Consider the following 21816-nt stretch of genomic DNA (forward strand, 5'->3'; position numbering starts at 1 on the left):
CTAGCACCTACGATGCTGGGCAACCTCTGTACAAGACAGCCAGAGTTGGGTGCTATTGTATGTTACAGGCTGAGAAGCACAATTCATGATCCTCAGGATTTATGCACAGAGTTGGTCCACCATTGTTTTATCTTTTTTTTTTTTATGTGTGTGTCATATGTGAAGAACTAACAGATGCAACAATCACGGGATCTTTGGACAGTGACAAGAGTTGAAGGTGCTCATGGAATGGTTTTATTTTGCTTTACCACTACTTCTCATCTGAACCACTCCCAATTCATCTGCACTTTCATATTTTTCACTTTCGGACAGCTTCTCAATGTGTTAGGGATGATGTACAGATAAAGTTGTACCCTACCTGCTTTTTATTGGCATGAACCTTGGTTATAGGTTTACAACTCTATTTAGCACAACTGTTTTGTATCAAAGTTCCTCAGGCACATTCCCACTGTGCAAAAAGCAAAACCAAACCAACAGTTGTGAAATGAGACATTTTATCCCAAAACTTTCCATTAGTCTGTCCTCCTATAGTTTCACTCAAGGGACCATTCTCATTGCTCTCAGCATGGTTTCAATGGAGTCTTTGCATCACAGGACAAATCATGTTTGAATGGGACACTATAAGGTGTTACAGTTTTTGATATGTGGTATCCCTCAGAAGCTCCTGTGTGAGACCATGCAAGAAAGTTTTGAGGTGAAATGATAGGGTTAGAGGAGCCCTAAATGAAGTTGTTCCTTTATGCATTAATGTGATTAAAAGGGAGATAAGTGTAAGCAGGAAGTAGTAGTTCCATGTGAACATGCCTTGGAGTTTACATTTTGTGCTTGGTGAGTTGCTCGCTCCTTCTCTGTTTCACAGTGGTCATGCCTCAGCTGCTTTCTTCCACTACACTCCTCTGCCATGATGTTTTGCCTCATTGTGGGCCCAGAATTATGAACTCAGCTGACTATGGACTACCTCTGAAGCCATGGGAAATAAACTTTCCTCCTCTAATTATTCTTGGCATCTCTTTGATCATAAAGACAAGAAAAAAAAAAACTATAACAGAAATAGGTGCCAACAGGTGAGTGGCTTGCAGTGACTTGTCAGACTATGTGGTTCAGGAACTTGTGGAGACTTATGGTAATTGGGATAGAATTTTGAATAGCTTAGAGATATAAGCTGGAAAAGCTTTGAACATTGTAAGTGAAGCTTATCATATGATTCTGGTGCAAGCTCTGAAGACCAAAATGCTTATAAGACTGTTGATAGGAAAGACTGCTCATGGGGTTGCACAGGAGGATTCTGTTGGAAAAGGAACTAGAAGACATGTCACATTTTGGCAAACATATTGTATACATTGTGCACATGTCCTGTCAAATTTATGTGGCTAAATTTAGAGGTAATATACTTATTAATCTGCTGGAGGAAATTTCAAAGAAGTACAGCATTCAAGCAGTGATATGGATGTTGCTAGCAAATTTTATTCATGTTTATTATGATACTGTGGAGCAGAAGGAAGAGTGTAAACTTGCATTTTGGTTATAAAAGGTGGAGTAATGCTTGGCCTCAGGAAGTTGTAGTTGTTCACACATTACAGTGATAAAAGAGACTCTAAAGAAATTACACAGACACAGTAGAGAGGTACCTTAAGGCCATTTCAGGAATTGGCAAGATCATACAGAAATCATGATCACAAGAGAAACTTATGAAGAGAAACTACCAGGAAATTTTTTCTTTTCTTTTTTTTCAAATTTTTAAATTTGTTTTAATTAGTTTTACATGACAATAGAATGCACTTATATACTTTGATGTATAATAGATAGATGGGATATAATTTCTCATTTTTCTGAGTATACATATTGTAGAATCACATTGGTCATACACTCACATACATACATACATACAATAATAATGTCTGTTTCATTCTACTATCTTTCTTATCCCCACATCCCCTGCCTTCCCCTCCTTTCACTTCCCTCTACCTAATCTAAGGTAATGCTATTCTTTTTTTTTTTTGCATTACAATTCTTAATACACATATATACCACAATTTTTGTATTTCTGTTTGTATATAAAGTATGTTGACACCCAATTCAAGTCTTCATACATGTACTTTGTATAATGATGTCCATCACATTCCACCATCCTTGCTAATCCTCTGCCCCTTCCCTTTCCCTCCCACCCCTCTGCCCTATCTAGAATTCATCTATTCCTTCCATGCTCCCCCTCCCAACCCCACTATGAGTCAGCCTCCTTATATCAGAAAAAAACATATGGCATTTGTGTTTTTGGGATTGACTGACTTCACTTAGCATTATCTCAGGAAGCTTTTTCTCCATGGCTCAAGCAGACACTCAAAGGTTGCCTCTTCCATGGTCCTCAGAGGTCTGGCTACTGCCTGAGATGGTGGCAGACATTGGCTTCAGCCACATGGTTCTTGTTCTGCAGGAATGTAGGATGCTGGAATTAGGTGGTCATGAAGGCTTCCATCAAGATTGCAAAGGAAGGCCTGGCAGGTCAAAGTGTAATGAGGTGAGAATCCATGTAGGTAGCCCTGAGAGGGTCACATGTGCAGCTACGAAGAAGGCTGAAGCTGCAGTAGTGACCCTGGGATGAAGAGATGCTGGTAATGTGGATGATATGTCAGGGGATGCTGCTGGCTGAGGATAGAGCCGGCCTATGTGAGAGGACATGGGACAAGGCTGCCCAAGTCCTTTGGAGCCCTCTGTCCACAACATGTGCCCGATGCTCAGCATGGGGATAGAGGACTTGTTGGCCCAGCTGGATTTCAGTCTTGGTTCATAGCCATCTCTTCTTTCTATGTGCCTATTTCTCCCTTTGGAATGGAAATACTTACACTCTGCCATTGAATATTGGATATACATGAGTTGATTTTTATTTTCACAAAGGTTGACAATAAATTTGAGTCCCAGAAGAGACTTTGGACTTGCAGTTTGGGGCAATGCTGGAACTGTTCAGATTTGTGTCTCCAGTGTATCCTGGAGATACACTGAACATAGTTTCCATGGTGAGATGTTCATAGCCTTTTGGGGATCATGCTTGGCATGTGAAATTTGGAGTTAGGTGTATCTCAAAAGCTGAAGTGAGGTAATGCAGGAATGTTCAGAGGTGAAAATATTACATAATGAGACTGGTGACATAATCTATGAAAAAATCCATTGGGTGGATTAATGATTTGAAAGTACTACTGTATTGGGTGGTAAATGGAGAAGTTGGGGATTGTTTGGAAGAAGTAGGTCACTGGGGGCATGTCCTTGGAGATTATATTTTGGCACTTGGTCCTCCTTTCTCTCTGCTTCACAGCAGCCATGAATTTAAAAGCATCCTGCAAAAACACCCTTCTTCCATGATGTTCAGACTCACCTCATGACCAGAGTGGAGCTGGCTTCCCATAGCTGACACCTCTGAAACATGAGGTGTTCTGCATCACCTTGGGCCACAGCACAGCAGCCAGCCCAACACAGACTGAGATCTCTGAGAAATGTGGTCCTAGGAAACAGAAAGAATATTGATCCCATCAATATGGTTCACAAATAAAGGTGTGTGTGTGTGTGTGTGTGTGTGTGTGTGTGTGTTTGTGTGTGTGTGTGTGTGTGTGTGTGTGTGTGTGTGTGTATATATATATAATAAAAGAACTTCATCCCATTCAAAATGTACATATTTTGCCTGAAGCCAAAATCAAAGAGTCAGGCACCATTACTGGTTCCTGATTTCTGCTGGACTGTTCCACAGATTATTCTAATGCTTTTCTAAAATTGTAGCATGCTGGAAATTATTGAGGAAACATGGGTAGAGCTGTTCTGGGGTAATTGGTGGCAGTTTTGATTGGGTAATTGATAAATCTAGATGACCTCCTCATGTCAAGGAGAATCCATACAGGTATCATTTGGAGTCATGTGGTATGAATGTCAAATAACCAATAGGAAAGCAGCCCCAATTAACACTCTGAAGAGATGAGAATCATTTGGTGGGAAAAGAAGCATCACAGAGTCTTGAGGAGCTCTATACGCAGACTAGCAGTGGACATTGAGCCTTGCTCCCTTTCCTGGGAGCCTTCCTCTGACCAACAGGGCTTGTCCCCAAGCCCTTTCTCTGTCATGCATTCCAGCCAGAAGTCACAATAGGTGAACTCAATATTGCTCCTTTGGTCTCCAGAGGAACAGGTGTCCAGCTGAGCTCCTTTAGTTTGGTCACTAGTGTCAAATTGGACCTCACCAACTGATCTGAATGGTCGAACTTCAGAGCAAGTGTGGTTGCAGGCTGTGACAACTGGCCCTTTTGGTACGTCAGGCACACCTGACCGGTAATGCTTCTATTCCGTGGCAGGATCACCGAGCTGCTCCAGCAGCTTCCATTAACCCTCCTCCAGGTACTTCTGCCAGGATCTCCATCCTCCCAGGCCTGGATCAGCTGCCCCACAGGCCTTCTCCTGCAGGTGCTGCCCTCTTCTCAGGGGATCCTGCCCCTGGTCTCCTGAAGCCTCCCTGATAAATCCAGTGCTGTCCTACACCATCTAGCAGATGTTTCGGAACATCCAGAACAGTAAGAATCCTTCCTCCTTGCTACAGACCAGTACTCCTGCCTTCAGCATTTGAGCAAGTCCATTGGGCTGTAAAGATCATGACACGCACTCACCACCCTCTTCCTCTTTCAGAGGACACAGAGCTAACAATTGAAGAGCAGCCTGAAGAATGAGTGGTCTATGGGGAGGAGGAGGAGTTTCCCAAAGGAACAGACAGACAGGAGGACGTGGAAACAGGTGCCCTGAGAATAGAGGAAGAAACATCAGTAAAGCTTCTGAAGACCCTGGAAGACCTCAGTTCTCTGGAACTCAGTCTTGTACCTGGGGAAAGAAACACCTTTAATGAGAAGACCCACGAGTTTCCTAAGATCTTCCATGTGGGACACCTGTCATCTGCAGCTTCCACAGACCTGCTGCAGGAGGGCTGCCCATGGCTCAGGCTGATGCAGAGGCAGCAGTGCTGCCAGAGCCAGACCCCAGCTGCTCCTCACTTCCAGACAAGTGGGCCAAAGAAAGGCTGGAGAAACACCATCTGCCCAGCTCTCTAGGCTCCAGGACTCAAGCAAGGGGGTGAGTGGACAAAACCATTTTTGGGGTTCATCAAAGAGCTGTCCTCTAGCCAGGACTGCTAACTGGTGGTCTCAAAAGAGAAAGAAGCCAATGTCTATGGCCCTGACACTGTGGCTCCCTGTCATCACCAAGGTCTTCCGTCACCTGTTAAGAAGCCTCTCCTGTGTCTGCAGGAAGACATACGCACCCTGTTGATGGAGATTCCAGGTGCAAAGAAGTTGGAGGATGATATGGAGGCCTTGGAAGTGAGAAAAGAAGCTCTGGAGGCCTCTACCACCAGTTTGCCAGTCCATTCTTGTGCCCATCAGAGGCCCATAGTGAGGCTACTAACATACAGACTGCATGCACAGACCCTTCCCACATCCCAGCTATCCAGTCAGCAATTACTGGCAATTCCAGCCTGCTGGACGCCTAAATCTCTCCGTTTATCCACCTTCCCCTCACTAAGTAACAAGTAGTGGGGAATCCCTTGTTCTCTTCCTCTGTTTCATCCCACTAACTCTGATTCTCCCTTGAGGCCCAGTCCCAATATAGGAGTTACTCCTACTTTGTTTCATGCCCCTCCTCACCTGAGAAGAGCTATAGCACCTCCCATTTTTCACTTTCCCACACCTCATATCCTGTGGTCTTTCTCCTCCAACCCTACAGCCCTGCAGAATGAAATCCCCAACCCCCATATGCCTTCACTCTTATTCCTCATCCATCTGTTCCACCTCCTAATGACCCACTTCCTCCTCCTCCTGGTCCTCCTCCATTTCCTCCTCCTCCTTTTACTTCTCCACTTGCTTCTCACCACTAGCTTCTCATCTTCCTCCTCCTCTTCATTCCTTTCCAGGTCCCTTCCACCTGCACCCCCAATAGCCTTGGCCAGAAATTAACTGCTACAAGAGTCTCTCCCACCCACACAGCCAAGTCCTCTGCTCACCTGACTCACCCTCCACTGTGCTGTCTGAGGACGTGGCCATGGACACTACTCCCTCTTCTATGACACTAATATTTCCAACTGCACCTGCCTCCAATGACAGCTCCTGCCCATGCCCCAGGTCCATGGCCCTAGGCAGCACAGGCAGCCCACTGGCTCCCCAACACCTCAGGTCTCACACCCCAACCCCCATTTGAACCAGTCCTTTGTCCCACTAACCACACCTCAGCCCTCATCTGGGAGCCCTCCTGGGTTCCATGGAGAACCTGCCTTTGCAATGCTGCCCTGCTTATAGCGATCCCAGTTAGGGTCCATGCACTGCCTCCCACCTGGCACAGTGTCTCTGCCATCACCTCCTAGCCTGCAGCACAGAGGAACCTGTGGATACCACCCCTTCTTCCTAGGCTGCCCTATCACTGTCCCCTCCTGCCTCCTAGAAAAATTTTGGAACCTCATATGGGCTGCTTCCTGGTTCTGGGAACCCACCATCAGAGTGGCAGCATTGCCTCAACTCCAGTCTCCACCAGCTGGGGTACACAGCAGGTGCAGGCAATAAGTGTAAGTCTCCAGATCCCCAGCAGTTCTAGAGCCACCACTCAGTCCTCATGGAGAGCCCTGGTGGGCAGTGGTAGCATAACACATTCATTTAGGGTAACCCACCCAGGAAGCTCAGCCCAGGCTGTGGGCTTAAACTCAGTACCCTTCCAACAGTGAGTGGCAGCAATGGGATGCCTAGTCTTTTGGGTATGATATCACCCCAGATGCCCTTGTGTACATCACTCAACAGCTGGCCAGGCTTTCCTATGGTGTAGTGTAGGGGTTTAGAGTCTCCAGGACAGGCTGTGACTTGCTCATACATGGGCTGGATATAGGACATCATATCCAGACTGCTTAATTTGCCAGCTCCCCTCTCAGGCCTGTGGTGTTCTTGAAACCTGCACTGCTGGGACTGGTTTTATGCCCATTCCTGACGAAGAGTGTTGCCTGCATTAAACACCGTGGATCTAAAACACTCACTGTGGAGCACAGAGGAGATCTACATATATGCCTGACCTGACGCCACCACAAAACCCACACTCTGGTTTGATGGTAACCTGTTTGATCGGAGCTGGGCAATTTCCTGGCCTTCAATCTGGCTAGGATATAGGAATAAGCTTCTTATTCCCTCATATGTTTGCCTCCATGGCCTTCCTCTTGTCCCAAAAATGTATATAAATTCTTATTATTTCTAGTTTTTCTTTCTCTGATTGTACATCTACCTTGCTCTTTGGTTAGATGTCAGAGAAAGATATTCATATGATCATAGTAATGTGTGGAGCCTGACTAAATGCAAATTTGGAATAACAACATGTTTTTTATGTGCAGAAGATTGATCCAAAGGTGCTCTTCCACTGAGCTTTACAGAGGCTTTTTATTTTTCATTTTGAGACAGAGTCTCACTACATTGCAGAGGCTGCCTGGAACTCAACAACTTCCTGCCTCAGCCCCTGAATGACTGGGATTACAGGAATGCACCACCACACCTGGATTGACTAATAATTTTTAAGTCCCCTTCCCTTATTCTTAAATTTGGAACTTTGGGTGCTTTTTAATTAAGCCACATCCCCGGCCCTTTTATTTTGAAACAGGGTCTTCCTAAGTTGCTTGGAGTCTCACTAAGTTGCCAAGGCTAGTCTCAAACTTGCCATCCTCCTGCCTCAGTCTCCCAAGTTCCTGGGATTACAGGCATGCACCACAATGCCCAGCAAACAGAGCCTATTTGTATGCTTTTTATTTTTTTTTGCATTATTGCACTGACTAGGACCTCCTGTACAGTGTTGAATAGAGATGTTAAAGGCAAATATCCTTACTTTACTTGTGATTTTAGAAGGAAAACATTCAATCTTTCATGTTCTAAATTTTTGTAGATGGCCTTTATCATACCAAGGAAGTCTTCTTCTGTTTCTGCTTTGCTGAGGGTTGAATAGGTGCTGCATTTTGCTCAGTGTTCTTTTCTGCATCTGTTGGTCATATGAGGCCATATGACTTGTTTTGGCCAATGAAATGTGGATGGAGTTTACATCCATTTCTTCTGAGCAGGAGCTTTAATAATCAGTGTAAGATTTGCTATATTGTCTTCCCACTGCTGCAGTAATGGTGGAAGCTCCTGCTGCAATGGAGCATTGGAGTGAGCTCGTGTGAGTGCCAGCAAGAAACAAACTTGATAGGAAGAGGATAGGAAGGGCAGCAGAATACAACAGACACTAGTATGGCAGTATGTATAAACATGGCTATAGAATCAATGTGATCCTGCAATCTGTACATGTGGGAATAATAAGAATTCATACCCCATTTGAAACAAATGTATGATATATGATATGTCAAGATCAATGTTATGTTTTGAGCAACTAATAAATTTTGATTTTTTTTTTAAAAAAGAAAGAAACTTGGTTGGGATCAGTCCAAGAGTTTGGAACTATTCATTAATGTATTATTGTTTAATGGAGAAGATTTGCCCTTAGGACAAACTACTTGTCTTCATTGAGTTTACATTCTTACATAAGGGAAACAGATTATACCATCATATCAGATATTAGTGCAATGAAAAAAATAAAGCAGATGAAATAGGATGTGGGATGGAGGATGTTTTGGTTTTAGATGAAGTTATTGGGGAGGTCTCCTTAAATAAGGCAATGATGGAGCTGAGAGGGAGGGAGCCATTAAATATCAGAGTGGAGAAAGGTGTTCTAGGTAGAGGGAAAGGCTCACACAGTGCCCTAAGACAGGCACTCCAGATTCTCTAAGGTATAGAGGGTGGTGATCAAGTTGAAAGAGCTGTTCTCTGATAGAGTATATCCACCCAATGACCCTGTGGGTTCAAACCAGGGTTGGGCCAGAGAGGGTCATTTCTGAGCAGATCAGCAGTGGTTGGTAGAGTGGTTAGCAATGGCTTTGCTAGAATGCTCAGACATCAGTATTCCTCCACTGCTGGGGTTTTCAACACTTCATTCAGGTCTCATCTCTATCTTTGCCTTGTTTAAGACCTTCCCCAATAACTTTACCTAAAACTAAAAGTAGGCAGAGAGTAACTAGACCCCTCCCTGACATTCTGGCATAGGGGCTTCACTTGAGAAAAATAATTTGAATTTGAGACTGAGAGAGTTCATGATCATTGCTTTCTTGAAAGTCATTCTCCACCTTAAAGGTCATCAACAGCTTTCTACTGTCCCTAGGGAAAAGTCTATACTGTCTACTTAACCTCCTGACACTCCCTTCATAAAACTCTTCCAGTCGCACTGGATTTCTTTCAGCTCCTTTGCTAAGCTGCGTTCTCTCTGAGCTCTTGCAAAGGCTATTCGTTCTGCTGGAAATGCACTTCTTCACTCCTCCTGGGTAACAACCCTCAAGAGAAAGGTAAATGCCTCCTGGAATATTTCCAGGTGGCTAGTTTAGATGTTGTCAAATGCTACCTTAGCATTGTCCTTCTTCTAATATGATAGTTTTAAAAAAATCAAATAATTTAGGTATGCAAAGAAATATCTTTTTAAAAAGTCCACACTGTGCACACATATACCTATTTATCACCCAATTTAAGTAATAAAACGCTGCCAATTGAAGCCCACTCTGAAGTAGGCCTACCATTCTGTTCTCTTCCTACCCCGAAATTTTACTTGAATTTCGTGTGTATCTTTCCATGTTTGTCAATGCAGTTCTATTACATGTGTATAAATATTCTTACACTTACCATATCGTTTTGCCTCAATTTATGTTACTACAAAGTCATTCTGCAATCTGCATTCTCCCCCCTCACCCCTATTTTTGAGATTCACCCTCATTTCTACTGCTACAAGTATTGCACACGTCCTCTTAACACAGTGGTAGTTTCTCTGCATACATAGCCAGTGGATCTGAGGAATACTCATTCCTAGAGGCCTTGAACTTCTTCAGAGATTGACAACAGGACTTTCAAAGTGGTAGTAAGACTTGGTGTTTTTTAAGTTGTGTCTCTTTCTCTAGATAGTAAACGCCTGGGTGTATGCGGGTGTGTGTGTGTGGTGGGGGATACAACCCTTTAGCCTTGCTTACCTAAGGGTCGTATCCCTGTTCGGTGGACAGAGGTCTCTAACACCCACTTGTATGCAAGAATTTAGCAGAATGTTGCCCAGGGAAATGATTAAGGATTGGGGAGCAAAGACTCCTGGCCTGCAGGAGTCTTTGTTTCTCGGAAGACTCGAACACTGCCGCAAAGTGTAGAAAACCTTAGCTCTTACTTAATAAGCTTCACCTAGGGCAGGGCCTAGAGAGGTCGGGCCTAGTGCGGCCGGGCCCCGCCCCTAGGTCTCCCCGGCTTCCCGCACTTCCCTCCGCCTTCCCCGCGGTGACTCAGACCGCTGCAGTGACGGCATCCAAGTGGAGGCGATGACGGGCGCGCGGCCGCCCACCGCCGAGAAGCGCAGGGCGGAGGAGCGCGGCGGCGCTGGAGCTGCGTTCCAGGAGGCGGCGCCGGGGAGGAAGCTGCGGCTGGAGAGCGCTGCGGGCGACATGCGCCGGGCGCTGGGCGCCGGGTGGGCGCTTGCTGCGCTGCTGCTGGCGGCGTCGATGGTGAGCGCCGCGCTGCTGGCCCCTGGCGGCTCCCCAGAGCAGGGCGCCGAAGCCGAGCCGCAGCGAGGTGAGTGCGCCGCGGCCCTGCTTCCCTCCACGGCCGGCCTGTGGGCGCGATGGGCTGTGCTGCGCACAAGTGTCCCCCCCCCCACCCCACGGTGGCATCTCCCAACTCGGGACGCTGAACCAGTCCTCCAGAGCCAGTTTTTGTTCGACTTCGATGTTTGAGCTTTTCCCGGGACGGGAGTCCGTGGTAGGCACATTTGTCTACAGCTGCAGGCACTGGGCGGCCAGGGCACGTGGTGGTTAGTGCAGTGGAGGAACCGCACCCCAGCATCCAGACAGCACCCACCCTAAGGCGACAAGGCCCCATAGAGGCGCGGCCCGCGCTTGCCTTGCCAGCACCGAGAGCGGTGCTGCGAGGTAGCCTGGCGCCCTTGGCCGCCCACTCTCCAGGAGGCTGGGGGCATCCTGGCACATCTTTGGGCGACTTTGGGCCTTTGGTCGGAAAACCTGTCACTTCACAAATGCAAAGCTAAGTAAGAGACAGTAGCGGAGGAAAGGATGGAACCGAAAGCCATGCCTCATCTGGTCTACTGTTTGGAGAGACTTATACAAAAACGCAGTCCCCCCCCCCGCCCCCATCCCTTTCGAAAGAGGACAGGGCGGTCGAAATAGTAAAACCCATTGGTGTCCCGCGGGGTAGGAAAGCCAGGCGCTGAAACGCGGGCCTGGAAAGGTCGCTGGAGCTGCAGGACGCTGAGCACGTGACCCCTAGTCACGAGAGGGACGTTTTCCCGGGTTCGCTTTCCCGAGTGAAAGTTCAACACGCCGTAACTGGAAGGCGGCGGTGGAGGGGCGTTGCCTGAAGTCTAATGTCCGGTGAACTTTCCGGTGAGCCTCCCTTAGGCGACTTTTACTCCTTAAAGCAGTGGAGCAGCAGCTGAGGCTGTGATTTGCTGGCGCCCAGCTTTCTGCAGGGAATCCACAGTTAGCTTCGACCCATGGGAGGGGCTTTGCAGCGGGCAGGGATTGGTATTTTGGGCCTGGGAGAGGCAATAGATTCACCTAGTGGTTCTAATCTGCCTGCTCCGGGAACTAACTAGTGGAGAAAATAGTGAAAAATAAGAATTCCAGTGCTTCTAAACACTTGACTGAGGATCCCCAGAACTCTAGTTTATTTCACCAGCCTCCCGCCAGAGGATGATTTGATCTGCATCCAGGGATCTGTCAAGTCCACAAACTGCCTTAAGTCAGTATTTAGGGCCAGGGGCCCAGGTAGCCCAGGGTGAGTCACTTGCCTCTCTTCTCCCTCCTTCCATCCCCTTTTCCGTATCAGAACACAGGAGTTTGGGTGTCTGTGTATGTGGAGTTAAGATTGCCCCCTTTCCCCAATCACAATCGTGTAGGAGGAAGACATAATGAATTTCTAAAAAACATCTCAGCTGAGGACATTTTATATACTGACTCCCTCCACCGGACCTCAGTCTTATTTTCTTGTACTTCCGCCCCTCCTTTTATAATTGAAAGGACTCCAAGCTATTATGTACTCTGCCCATTCACAATTTGTCAGGGACAGATCCCATCCAACGCTGTTCCTCTATATTTTAGCAACAGTTAGTAACAATAATTATTTTAGGGAAAAAGTGATTTTTTTCTTTTATGATACTGGGGATTGTACACCCAGGACAATCCTTGACCATTGACCTACAGTCCGTGGCCTTCATGCTCATATTCTTAGGTGTTCCATTCCCATAATGTTCCTGTGAAGAAGATGACCAGGCTTTTTGTGCCAATTAAAGCCCATATTTAGGGTGGACAATATTATTCCAAGAAATGACCTGGGGACTTAATATTACTTTAAAAAAATAAGGACAAAATATATTTAAAAACATGCTCAGCAAAGGATTGGTGGTGTATCTACACAAAAGAGCACTTACCTAGCATGTGGGAGGCCTTGGGTTTGAGGAATTTCAGAAGGAGGGGTAATGGTGAGAGGAAACTTCATTTAAAAATATGCTCACTGTTTTAGCTTTTTCATCACTGTGACCAAAAGACTTGATGAGAATAGTATTGAGGAGGAAAAGTTTATTTTGGCTCATGGTTCAGTTCCTGGTCTGCTGACTCCATGGTTCTGGGCCCAAGGTGAAGCAGAATATCGTGAAGGAAGGGGATGGCAGAAGGCGACTCTGGACATGGAACAGAAAGCAGAGAGAGAACTCCACTCACCAAGGACAAAATATAAACCCCCAAAGCATATGCCCAATGGCCTGCTACCTCCTGCCACACCTTACCTGCCTTCAGTTATTGTCCAGTTAATCCATATTAGTGGATTAATCCACTGATTGTGTTTCAGCTCTCATAAAGTAATCATCTTGCCTCTGAAAATTCTTGCATTGTCTCACACATGAACTTTTGGGGGACACCTTATGTCTGAACCATAACGCTCAGCAAAGCAGAGAGCTACAACCAAAAATTAAATATTTGGAAATTAAATAAAGATCTGATTTACAATAGCACATTTATCCCTGCATTATTCAAAGATGTCTTTATTTGGCTTATTTTCCAACCAAGGCAATGTAGGAAGTGTGTGTGTCTGTGATACAAACTCACAGACACACACACTTCCTATGTTTTTTTTTGCTTTTAAATATAGTCAACCAGGCATGGTGGCACAGACTTGTAATCTCAGTCACTTGGGAGGCTGAGGCAGAATTGCAAGATCTAGGACAGCCTTGAGTAATTTAGCAAGACCCTGTAGCTCAATGGTAGAGAGCCCCTAGGTTCAATCCCCAGTATGAACGACAAATAAACACTGCAAAAACAGACTACAAAAAGCCCATTCGAATAATGCAAAAAAGTACAAAGAAATATGTCAAAAATCTCTGGCCTCATAGTCTCTGTCTGTGACCTTCAACCTCAGCTGCACATAAGAATCACTTTAGGGCTGGGGCTATTGCTCAATGGTAGAGTACTCTCCTAGCATGTGCGAGGCACTGGGTTCAATCCTCAGCACCACCCCCACACACACAAAAATAATAAATAAATAAAATAAAGGTATTGTGTCTATCTACAACTCAAAAATATACTTAAAAGAAAAAAAATCACTTTGGAAGGGTTGTTTTTGTTTCTGATTGTGCAAAGATTCTGACTTAACTGGTCTGGAGTAGGGCCAGCAAATTGGAATTTTGTTGTTTTTTCTTAGAGCTTTCCTGGTAATTCTGATGTTCAGTTGGGACTGAGCCCCTCTGCATATTCCCAAATGACATAATTAGTAATGACGACAATTAAGAGCTTTCAGAGTCTAAAATTCATACGAAAAATTTAAGCATAAAACAAGATTCATAGAAATTTGGGTAAAAACAAGTCATTCCACTATGAAGGTGGACTATGAGAGTGTTTAGAAAAATTACAGAGGAAAAGGTGAACATGAAGTTAATTCTAAATTTGAAAAGGAAAATCATCAAAACTGAATAAGACAAATGAAAAAACGTCTTAAGACGATTATGACAAAGATGAAAAAGGATTTAATATTGTTGTTATGTAAAGAAATTCTGCAAATACTTAAGGAGACCCGGGGGCAAAGTGGTTAAATAACTCACATGAAATATTGATGTTAACATCTTTTTAAAAATATTTATTTTTTAGTTGTAGTTTATTTTACTTATTTTTATGTGGTGTTGAGGATCGAACCCAGGACCTTGCACGGGCTAGGTGAGCGCTCTATCACTGAGCCAGGATCCCAGCCCTGATGTTAAACATTTGGAATACATACTTAAATTTGGTTGTCATTAATCAAAGTGCTATTTCCTATTCATCAGTCTGAAATGTGAGGTAAAAAAAAATAAAGGCTAATCATGACCAGCTGCTAAGGAATGGTGTGCTTCCTCTCAGGAGGCTGCTAGGTACCTGGTTAGATTGACTCACCTGAAATCCTGGCTGCTAGTAGGTGGTGACCTCTGCAAATTGGTCGATCTGTCTAGGCCTCAGATTCCTCATCCCAAAATGGAGACCTGTTGGGCCTCTTAGTGTGTCCCTATAGTCCTTGCTATTCAGGAACAGACTAAGAACTATTTCAGTGGACTATTAGGGCCTGGCGTACATTAAAAGCATAGTTATTGTGTTGTCTGGGAGTTTATAATTATTGCAGTTGTCATTGTAAATCACTAAAATTGAGAGGAATTTCAAAATATATATCATAAGCTATTCAAAAAGGGCTGTTTTTTAAATTTGTTTTTAGATATACATGACAGTAGGGTATATTTTGTACATGGGGTACAACCTATTACAATTTTGATCCCATTCTTGTGGGTGAACATGATGAGGAGTTATACTACTTGTGTATTCGTGGGCATAGAAAAGTTATGTCCGATTCATTCTATTGTCTTCCCTGTTCTTATCTCCCGTCCCCTCCCTTTGTTCTCATTTATCTAATTTAATGAATTTCTATACTTCCCCTCTTTCCTCTTGTTATGGGTTAGCATCCACTTATCGAGAGAACATTTGACTTTTGGTTTTTTGAAATTGGCTTACTTCACTTAGCATGACCAGTTGTATCCATTTACTGGTAAATGCGATGATTTCATTCTTTATAGCTGAGTAATATTCCACTATGTATGTATAACACATTTTCTTTATTCATTCATTGGTTGAGAGGCACCTAGGTTGGTTCCAAAGCTTGGCTATTGTGAATTGTGCTGCTATAAACAATGATGCAGCTGTGTCACTGTAGTATGCTGATTTTAAGTCCTTTGGGTATAAGCCAAGGAGTAGGATAGCTGGGTCAAATGATGGTTCCATTTCACATTTTCTAAGGAATCTCCATACTGCTTTCCAGAGTGGTTGATCCAGTTTGCAGTGAGGTGAAATCTCTAGGTAGGTTTTTTTTTTTTTTTTTTTTTGGTGCTGGAGATCAAACCCAGGACCTTGTACATGCAAGGCAAGCACTTGGGGATATACCAACTGAGCTATCTCCCCTGCCCTCTCTCAGTGTGTTTTAATTTATATTTCTCTAATTGCTAGAGATGTTGAAAAATTTTTCCTTTATTTTTTGACCATATATATTTGTTCTGTGAAGTGTCTGTTTAGTTGTTTTGCTCATTTGTTGACTGGGTTATTTGGTTATTTGGATTTTTTTTTTTTTGGTGTTAAATTTTTTGAGTTCTTTGTAAATCTTGGAGATTGATATCAAAGGCTACTTTTGATTAAAAATTTAAAAAATAAAAAGGACTAGGGATATAGTTGTAAAGTGCCCCGAGTTCAATTCCCAGTAATGAGAAAACACAAAACAAAAAATCAAACACGTATCCTAAGAACATATTAATTTCAGATGTATCTAGCATCATTTCTTAAACTATAAAGAAATAGGGAACAGGTATTAGAAACTAAGTTAAATGAAAAAAAGAAGGAACAACCTATAAAAAAATTTTAACCAGATGTTCCCAAACCTAAAGAAGCTCCAACTGTAACTTGGATCATTCTACTGATCATTTATTGAGCACTTGTTTCATGCACTGTGCCAAACATTACATATATCATCATGTTTAGCTTCTCCAACAATCTACGAATGAGGACTCTTATGATCCCTAATTTATTGATGAGGAACTGAGACAGGGTAGGATTCAGGTTCAAGTTGATCTAACTTGGAGTTGTACACATTTAATGTACTGTGTTGTACCCCTGACCCAAACACTGTGTGTATCAAAAGTTTTCCAGAAGGATACTGAAGATCAAAAAAAAAAAAAAAAAAATGGTGGATATGGGCTGGGACTAGGGCTGTGGCTCAGCGGTAGACTGTTCGCCTAGCACATGCGAGGCCCTGGGTTCGATCCTCAGTACCACATAAAAATAAATAAATAAAGGTATTGTGTTCAACTACAACTAAAAAATAAATATTAAAAAAATGATGGGTAGTCCTTTATTTATCTTAGAGAAGAAAAAGTATCATTGGATAATGATAATGAGTTTTATCTGTGTGTTTTGTCTTCACTGAGCAAAGAAAGGGTAAATTAAGATAAAAATGAGGGATTTAAGCTGGTAAAGTGAAAATTTCTGAACCACTCAGATGAGTTTTTGGGGAAGCCTGAAAAAGGCTTTCAAATTACAAAGTAAGAGACTAAATTGATGCCTTTCTCGTGAGGTGATTACATAGTTAAGCTTATTTTATTTTATTTTTGTACTCAGGATTGAACTCGGGGCACTCATCCCCAGCCCTATTTTGTATTTATTTAGACACAGGGTCTTACTGAGATGCTTAGCACCTCACCATTACTGTGGCCAGCTTTGAACTCAAAATCCTCCTGTCTCAGCCTCCTAACCTACTGATATTATAGGCGTGCACCAATGCGCCTGGCTGGTTACTCCTTATTTTCCTTTTGCTTAGGAGCTAGAGGGTAGATTGATTTCTCTTCCACACAATGTCAGTTGGTTTAAATGAACTACTTTGCTTTAACTTCAGATAATGTCAGTTCAGTTTGTTTTCCAAATTAGAAAAACAGAGAGTATGCATCCTCCCCTCTATTTCCTTCCCTTTCCTTCCCTCCATCCCTTTCCTTCCCTCTATCCCTTTCCTTCCTCCCTCCCTCCCTCCCTCTACAGTGCTGGCCATGGAACCCAAGGCTTCATCCATATTAGACTACACCCTACATTCTGAATGTCCGTCACCTTTATGTTATCCTAAGAATGCCATCTAGTCAACGGGGGCCTGTGCATGTGATTCAGTATCAGAACAGTGGGTCTTCCATTCAGACTGAGGCTTACCTTCTAACCCTACAAGTGTGTAATCCACTCCTGTCCCCTCTCAAATCTGTCATTGAAGTGACAAAGAGATTCAGAACCCCAAACCAAACTGATCAAGAGCTGGACTTCTCAAACTTTAAAGAATGTACAGATCAGGGCTGGGGCTCAGTGGTAGAGTGCTCACCTAGCACACATGAGGCACTGGGTTCAAACCTTAGTACCACATAAAAATGAAATAAAGATATTATGTCCACCTACAACTAAAAAATAAATTTAAAAGAATGTACAGGTCATCTAGGAATCCTGCTAACCTGCCCGTGGTGAGATAGAGGGTATGGAGCTTTGCATTTCTAACAAGCTGCCCAAGCTGAGCTCATAGACTGGTAACATGATGGAGGAAAGTCAGGGTTTTGAAATCATACCACTGGGGTTTAGATCATTGATTTCATTAGAAAACTCTGTGGCCATAGGCTGTATCTAACTCTCGTGAGCCTTAATTTATTCTTCTGAAAAATGGAGAAAATACTTAGTTCACAAGGTTGTCATTATATGGAAACTGCTAAATTCAGTGCCTGTCTCATTTTAGCATTTGATAGATATAAGTTCCTTTCACAGTTTTTTTTTGCCCACTGTATGTGAATGGTGTCAACCAAATCCTTGTTTGTAGTAGAGGCATCTGTGCCAAAGGGTACCTATGTGTGTATGTGTATACACTTGCATGCACACATACATTCGTGTGTACTGAAAGCAGTTTTAGAGACTCTATAGAGTGCAGGTATTTGAGAAGCACTTACTGATGTACTTTTTTCGTCTCTAGCACATCTTTTGGGTTTATTTTTATTTTTTAACTTTTCTTTCTTTCTTATCAGATTTAGATTTAGATAAAAAAAGGCATGTGGAGCTGAAGATGGATCAGGCTTTGCTACTCATCCATAATGAACGGCTGGGAACAAACTTGACTGTTTACTGGAAATCGGAACGCTGTTACCGTGTATGTATTGTGTTCAAAATCATAGTTTGTTTCCCTTGGGGCTTGTTTGATATGATCCTTAATGCCCTCACATCTAAGGCCCTTTACATGTTACTTTCAGTTTTTATAGGTAAGGAAACAGACAGGTTATAATAAGGAGTTAGAAGAAATGTAATCAAGGGAGAGTACCTGGGTCATCTCTGAGGACAAGCATAGTGAGAACAGTAGGAAGGTGCAAGTTGAGGGAAAGAGCATTATTGCAGGCATCTGCCACTCTGAAAATAAAGATTTATGTATGTAGGTATGTACTTATTTATGTATTTTTTTGTGTGTGATACTGGGATTGAACCCAGGGCCTCATATATAGTAGGCAGGAGCTCTACAACTAAGCCACATCCCTAGTTCTTTTTAAATTTTATTTTGAGAGAGGGTTTCTCTAAGTTGTCTAGGCTGGCCTTGAACTTGTGATCCTCCTCAGCTTCCCTGGTAACTGGGATTCAGGTATATACCACCATGCCCAACTGTAAATAGCTTTCTAGAACCAAAATCGTCCGTATAGGCATCAACTGAAAAGATGATGGAACATAGTATGCAATACCCCTTTATTTGATTAAACCCATCGAAAAATCCATGAAAAAAAGAAGACCTGTAATAGTTCAAAACAAAAGTAGCTCAAGACAAAATTTATTAGCCAGGAGCTGTGTTGTGGTAGAGTACTTGCCTAGCATGGGTAGGGCCCTAGGTTCTATCCCTAGCACTGGGAGAAAAAAGTTTTATCAGCCTATAAAGAGCCTAAAAGAAGCCTGAAAAAAAAAACAATAACAGCTGAAATTAAAGTGACAAGAAACATAAATCAGAGAATGGGCAAATTTCTTCTAACAAGATTTTAAAAGATCTAAAGTTGGGCTGGGTTATAGCTCAGTGGTAGAGTGCTTGCCTAGCATGTGTGAGGCCCTGGGCTGGATCCTCAGCACCATATAGAAATAAGTAAAATAATGGCCCATTGACAACTAAAAAAGAGGTGTAAAGTCCACAGAAATCAAGTTGTCTGTTGGGGGTGGGTCAACTGTATTGACAATATATGAGATGAAGGGCAGTAAGAGCATTATTAGAATTAAAAGTAGCCAGGCATGGTGGTGCATGCCTGTAATCCCAGTGACTAGGGAGGCTCAGGCAGGAGGATTGCAAGTTCAAAGCCAGCCTCAGCAATTTAGCAAGGCCCTAAACAACTTAGTGAGACTTTGTCTCAAAAAATAAAAAGGGCTGAAGATGTTGCTAAGTGGCTAAAGGCCCCTGGGTTCAATTCCTGGAAACAAAACAAAACAAAAATATCAGTCTCATTGATACAAATCAAATTGTCAGGTGACAGTCTAAAGAATCCAAAAAACAGAAGGACTAGGATGTAGCTCAGTGGTAGAGCAATGTGCCTGGTATGTGTGAGGCCCTGGATTTGATCCCCAGTACTGCATACACACATAAATTAGTAATTTACTAAAAGGGCTTAGAGATAATTGTGTCTAAGGAAAATGTGTAAAGAAGTGGGACAGAGTTAATTATTATAGTAAGAGAATGTCTTGCAATTGAAGAAAAAGAAATTTATGACCCTTTAAAGGTTAAGCAACCAGAGAATGATATCTGTACTTAAACTGTTTTAAATTTGAACTTTAATAATTTGGAAGTCTTTTTAAAAAAAATTTAAAAAAATTTTTTTAGATATTGATGGATCTTTTTATTTTATTCATTTATTTATATGTGTGCTAAGAATCGAACCCAGTACCTCACACATGCTAGGCAAGTGCTCTTCCACTGAGCCACAGCCACAGTCCTATTTTGTATTTTATTTAGAGACAGAGTCTCCCCGAGTAGCTTAGTACCTAGCTTTTGCTGAGGCTGGCTTTGAACTCAAGATCCTCCTGCCTCACCTACTCAAGTGCTGGGATTACTATAGGTATGTGCCACCATGCCTAGCTAATAATTTGGTAATCTTTAAAAAATAAGGGTCAAAGGAGAGACAAGTATTCAAAAGAATGCAAATTATAATAACTTTATATTTAATAAAACATAATAAAAACCTGGGAAAGGTAGACTGATATCTTTAAGATATTTAAAAGTGAAGGCATGCCTTAGAGACCAATTACCTAGTTGAGCATTTCCTATTCCCTTTTCTTTATCTCACTTTCCTAAAATAGAAAGACTTTTATAGATCCATAAACATAGAAAAAATATGTAGACCAGTTTTTATAGCTTGATAGCTTTTTTTGTTTTGTTTTGTTTTGGAATAGGGGACTGGACCCAGGGTGCTTAGCCTGAGACACATCTTTGGCCATTTTTAAAATTTTCTGTTTTGAGACAGGATCTTGCTAAGTTGTTTAGGGCCTCACTGAGTTACTGAGACTGGCCTTGAATTTGAAATCATCCTGCCTCAGCCTCCTGAGTCATTGGGATTACAAGGATGTGCCACCATGTCTGGTGATGGATAGCTTTAACACTTCTAAAAACGATTATAATATATTACCAAGTTCTTTTGAATAGAGAACAAGATTTAGAGAAAGTTTGTTATTGTATTATTAGCAATGAGAAACTATTATAATGGACAGAATTAAGATGTAACTGACAAAAAGACAATGAAAATTGCTCTTAAGAATACTAAATAATATTCCTTCCTTATGGGATCTGGAGGTAGGAGAATGGAAAAGAGGGAGTGGAGGGGCTGGGTTGTGGCTAAGCAGTAGAGTGCTCACCTAGCATGTGCAAGGCCCTGAGTTCGATCCTCAGCACCACATAAAAATAAATAAAATAAAGGTATTGTGTTTAACCAACTACACCTAAAAAATAAATATTAAAGAAAATTTTAAAAAAAGAGGGAGTGGAAGAGGAATATAGAAATTCTGTGCTTTTATTGCATTGAGGGAATTCAAAGTGGTTATCTGTTACTTTTGACTGATTATTATTTTCAAGCGTAAACTAGAATAAAAAACGTTTTTTTGTAAGTAGACATGCTCTAAGTGTGATAAATACAGATAAGGTTGCTGTATCTTCAAAATATTACTAAAGAAGGAAAAATATACAACATAGAAAACATAAATGGAAAAAGAATAAAAGCAAAGGAGGGAATTCAGGGTAATTAAAACTAGAATAATTATAACAAATGCAAATGTACTAACTTCTATAAAAATAAGACTCTCAAGGGCTGGGGGTGTAGCTCAGTGGTAGAGCTTAACATGTACAAAACACTGGGTTCAATCTCCAGCACTGGGGGAAAAAGAAAAGACGCTCAGATTGTATTGAAAATAGTGTGGATGATTCAAAATCACTTTTGGTAAGAGGACAGTTAAACATACATAATATGTTAGGGCTGGGGTTGTGGCTCAGTAGTAGAGCACTTGCCTGGCATATGTGAGGCCCTGGGTTCGATCCTTAGCACCACATAAAAATAAATAAAGTGAAAAATCCATTGACAACTAAAAATATATATTTAAAAATGATCCTTTCAAAAAACATACATAATA

The 21816-nt window shown here is 42.4% G+C and overlaps 1 protein-coding gene and 1 long non-coding RNA gene across 6 annotated transcripts in view; one reads left to right on the forward strand and one right to left on the reverse strand.

Moving 5' to 3' along the window:
- Positions 1-1444: 1444 nt before the first annotated feature.
- On the reverse strand, positions 1445-3612 carry LOC144370490 (uncharacterized). Its single transcript, XR_013430466.1, has 2 exons — positions 3368-3612; positions 1445-2492 (listed from the first exon to the last, which is right to left on the reverse strand). It is a non-coding gene; the product is annotated as an uncharacterized LOC144370490 (long non-coding RNA).
- Positions 3613-10359: 6747 nt separating this feature from the next.
- Hgsnat (heparan-alpha-glucosaminide N-acetyltransferase) overlaps positions 10360-21816 on the forward strand; it is a 73494-nt gene continuing 62037 nt past the window's right edge. For 2 of the 5 annotated variants that reach the window (XM_078031299.1, XM_078031300.1), the window contains exons 1-2: positions 10360-10666; positions 18207-18328. In XM_078031299.1, the coding sequence (XP_077887425.1) occupies positions 10417-10666; positions 18207-18328 (372 nt within the window). In that variant the 5' untranslated portion in view covers positions 10360-10416. Of the gene's footprint in view, positions 10667-11371; positions 11494-18206; positions 18329-21816 lie in introns of those variants that run through there. The other 3 variants (XM_013360921.3, XM_040268255.2, XM_021730013.3) reach the window with 2 other exon arrangements.

Source organism: Ictidomys tridecemlineatus, chromosome 14, assembly GCF_052094955.1.
Source record: "Ictidomys tridecemlineatus isolate mIctTri1 chromosome 14, mIctTri1.hap1, whole genome shotgun sequence".
NCBI classification, from domain to species: Eukaryota; Metazoa; Chordata; class Mammalia; order Rodentia; family Sciuridae; genus Ictidomys; species Ictidomys tridecemlineatus.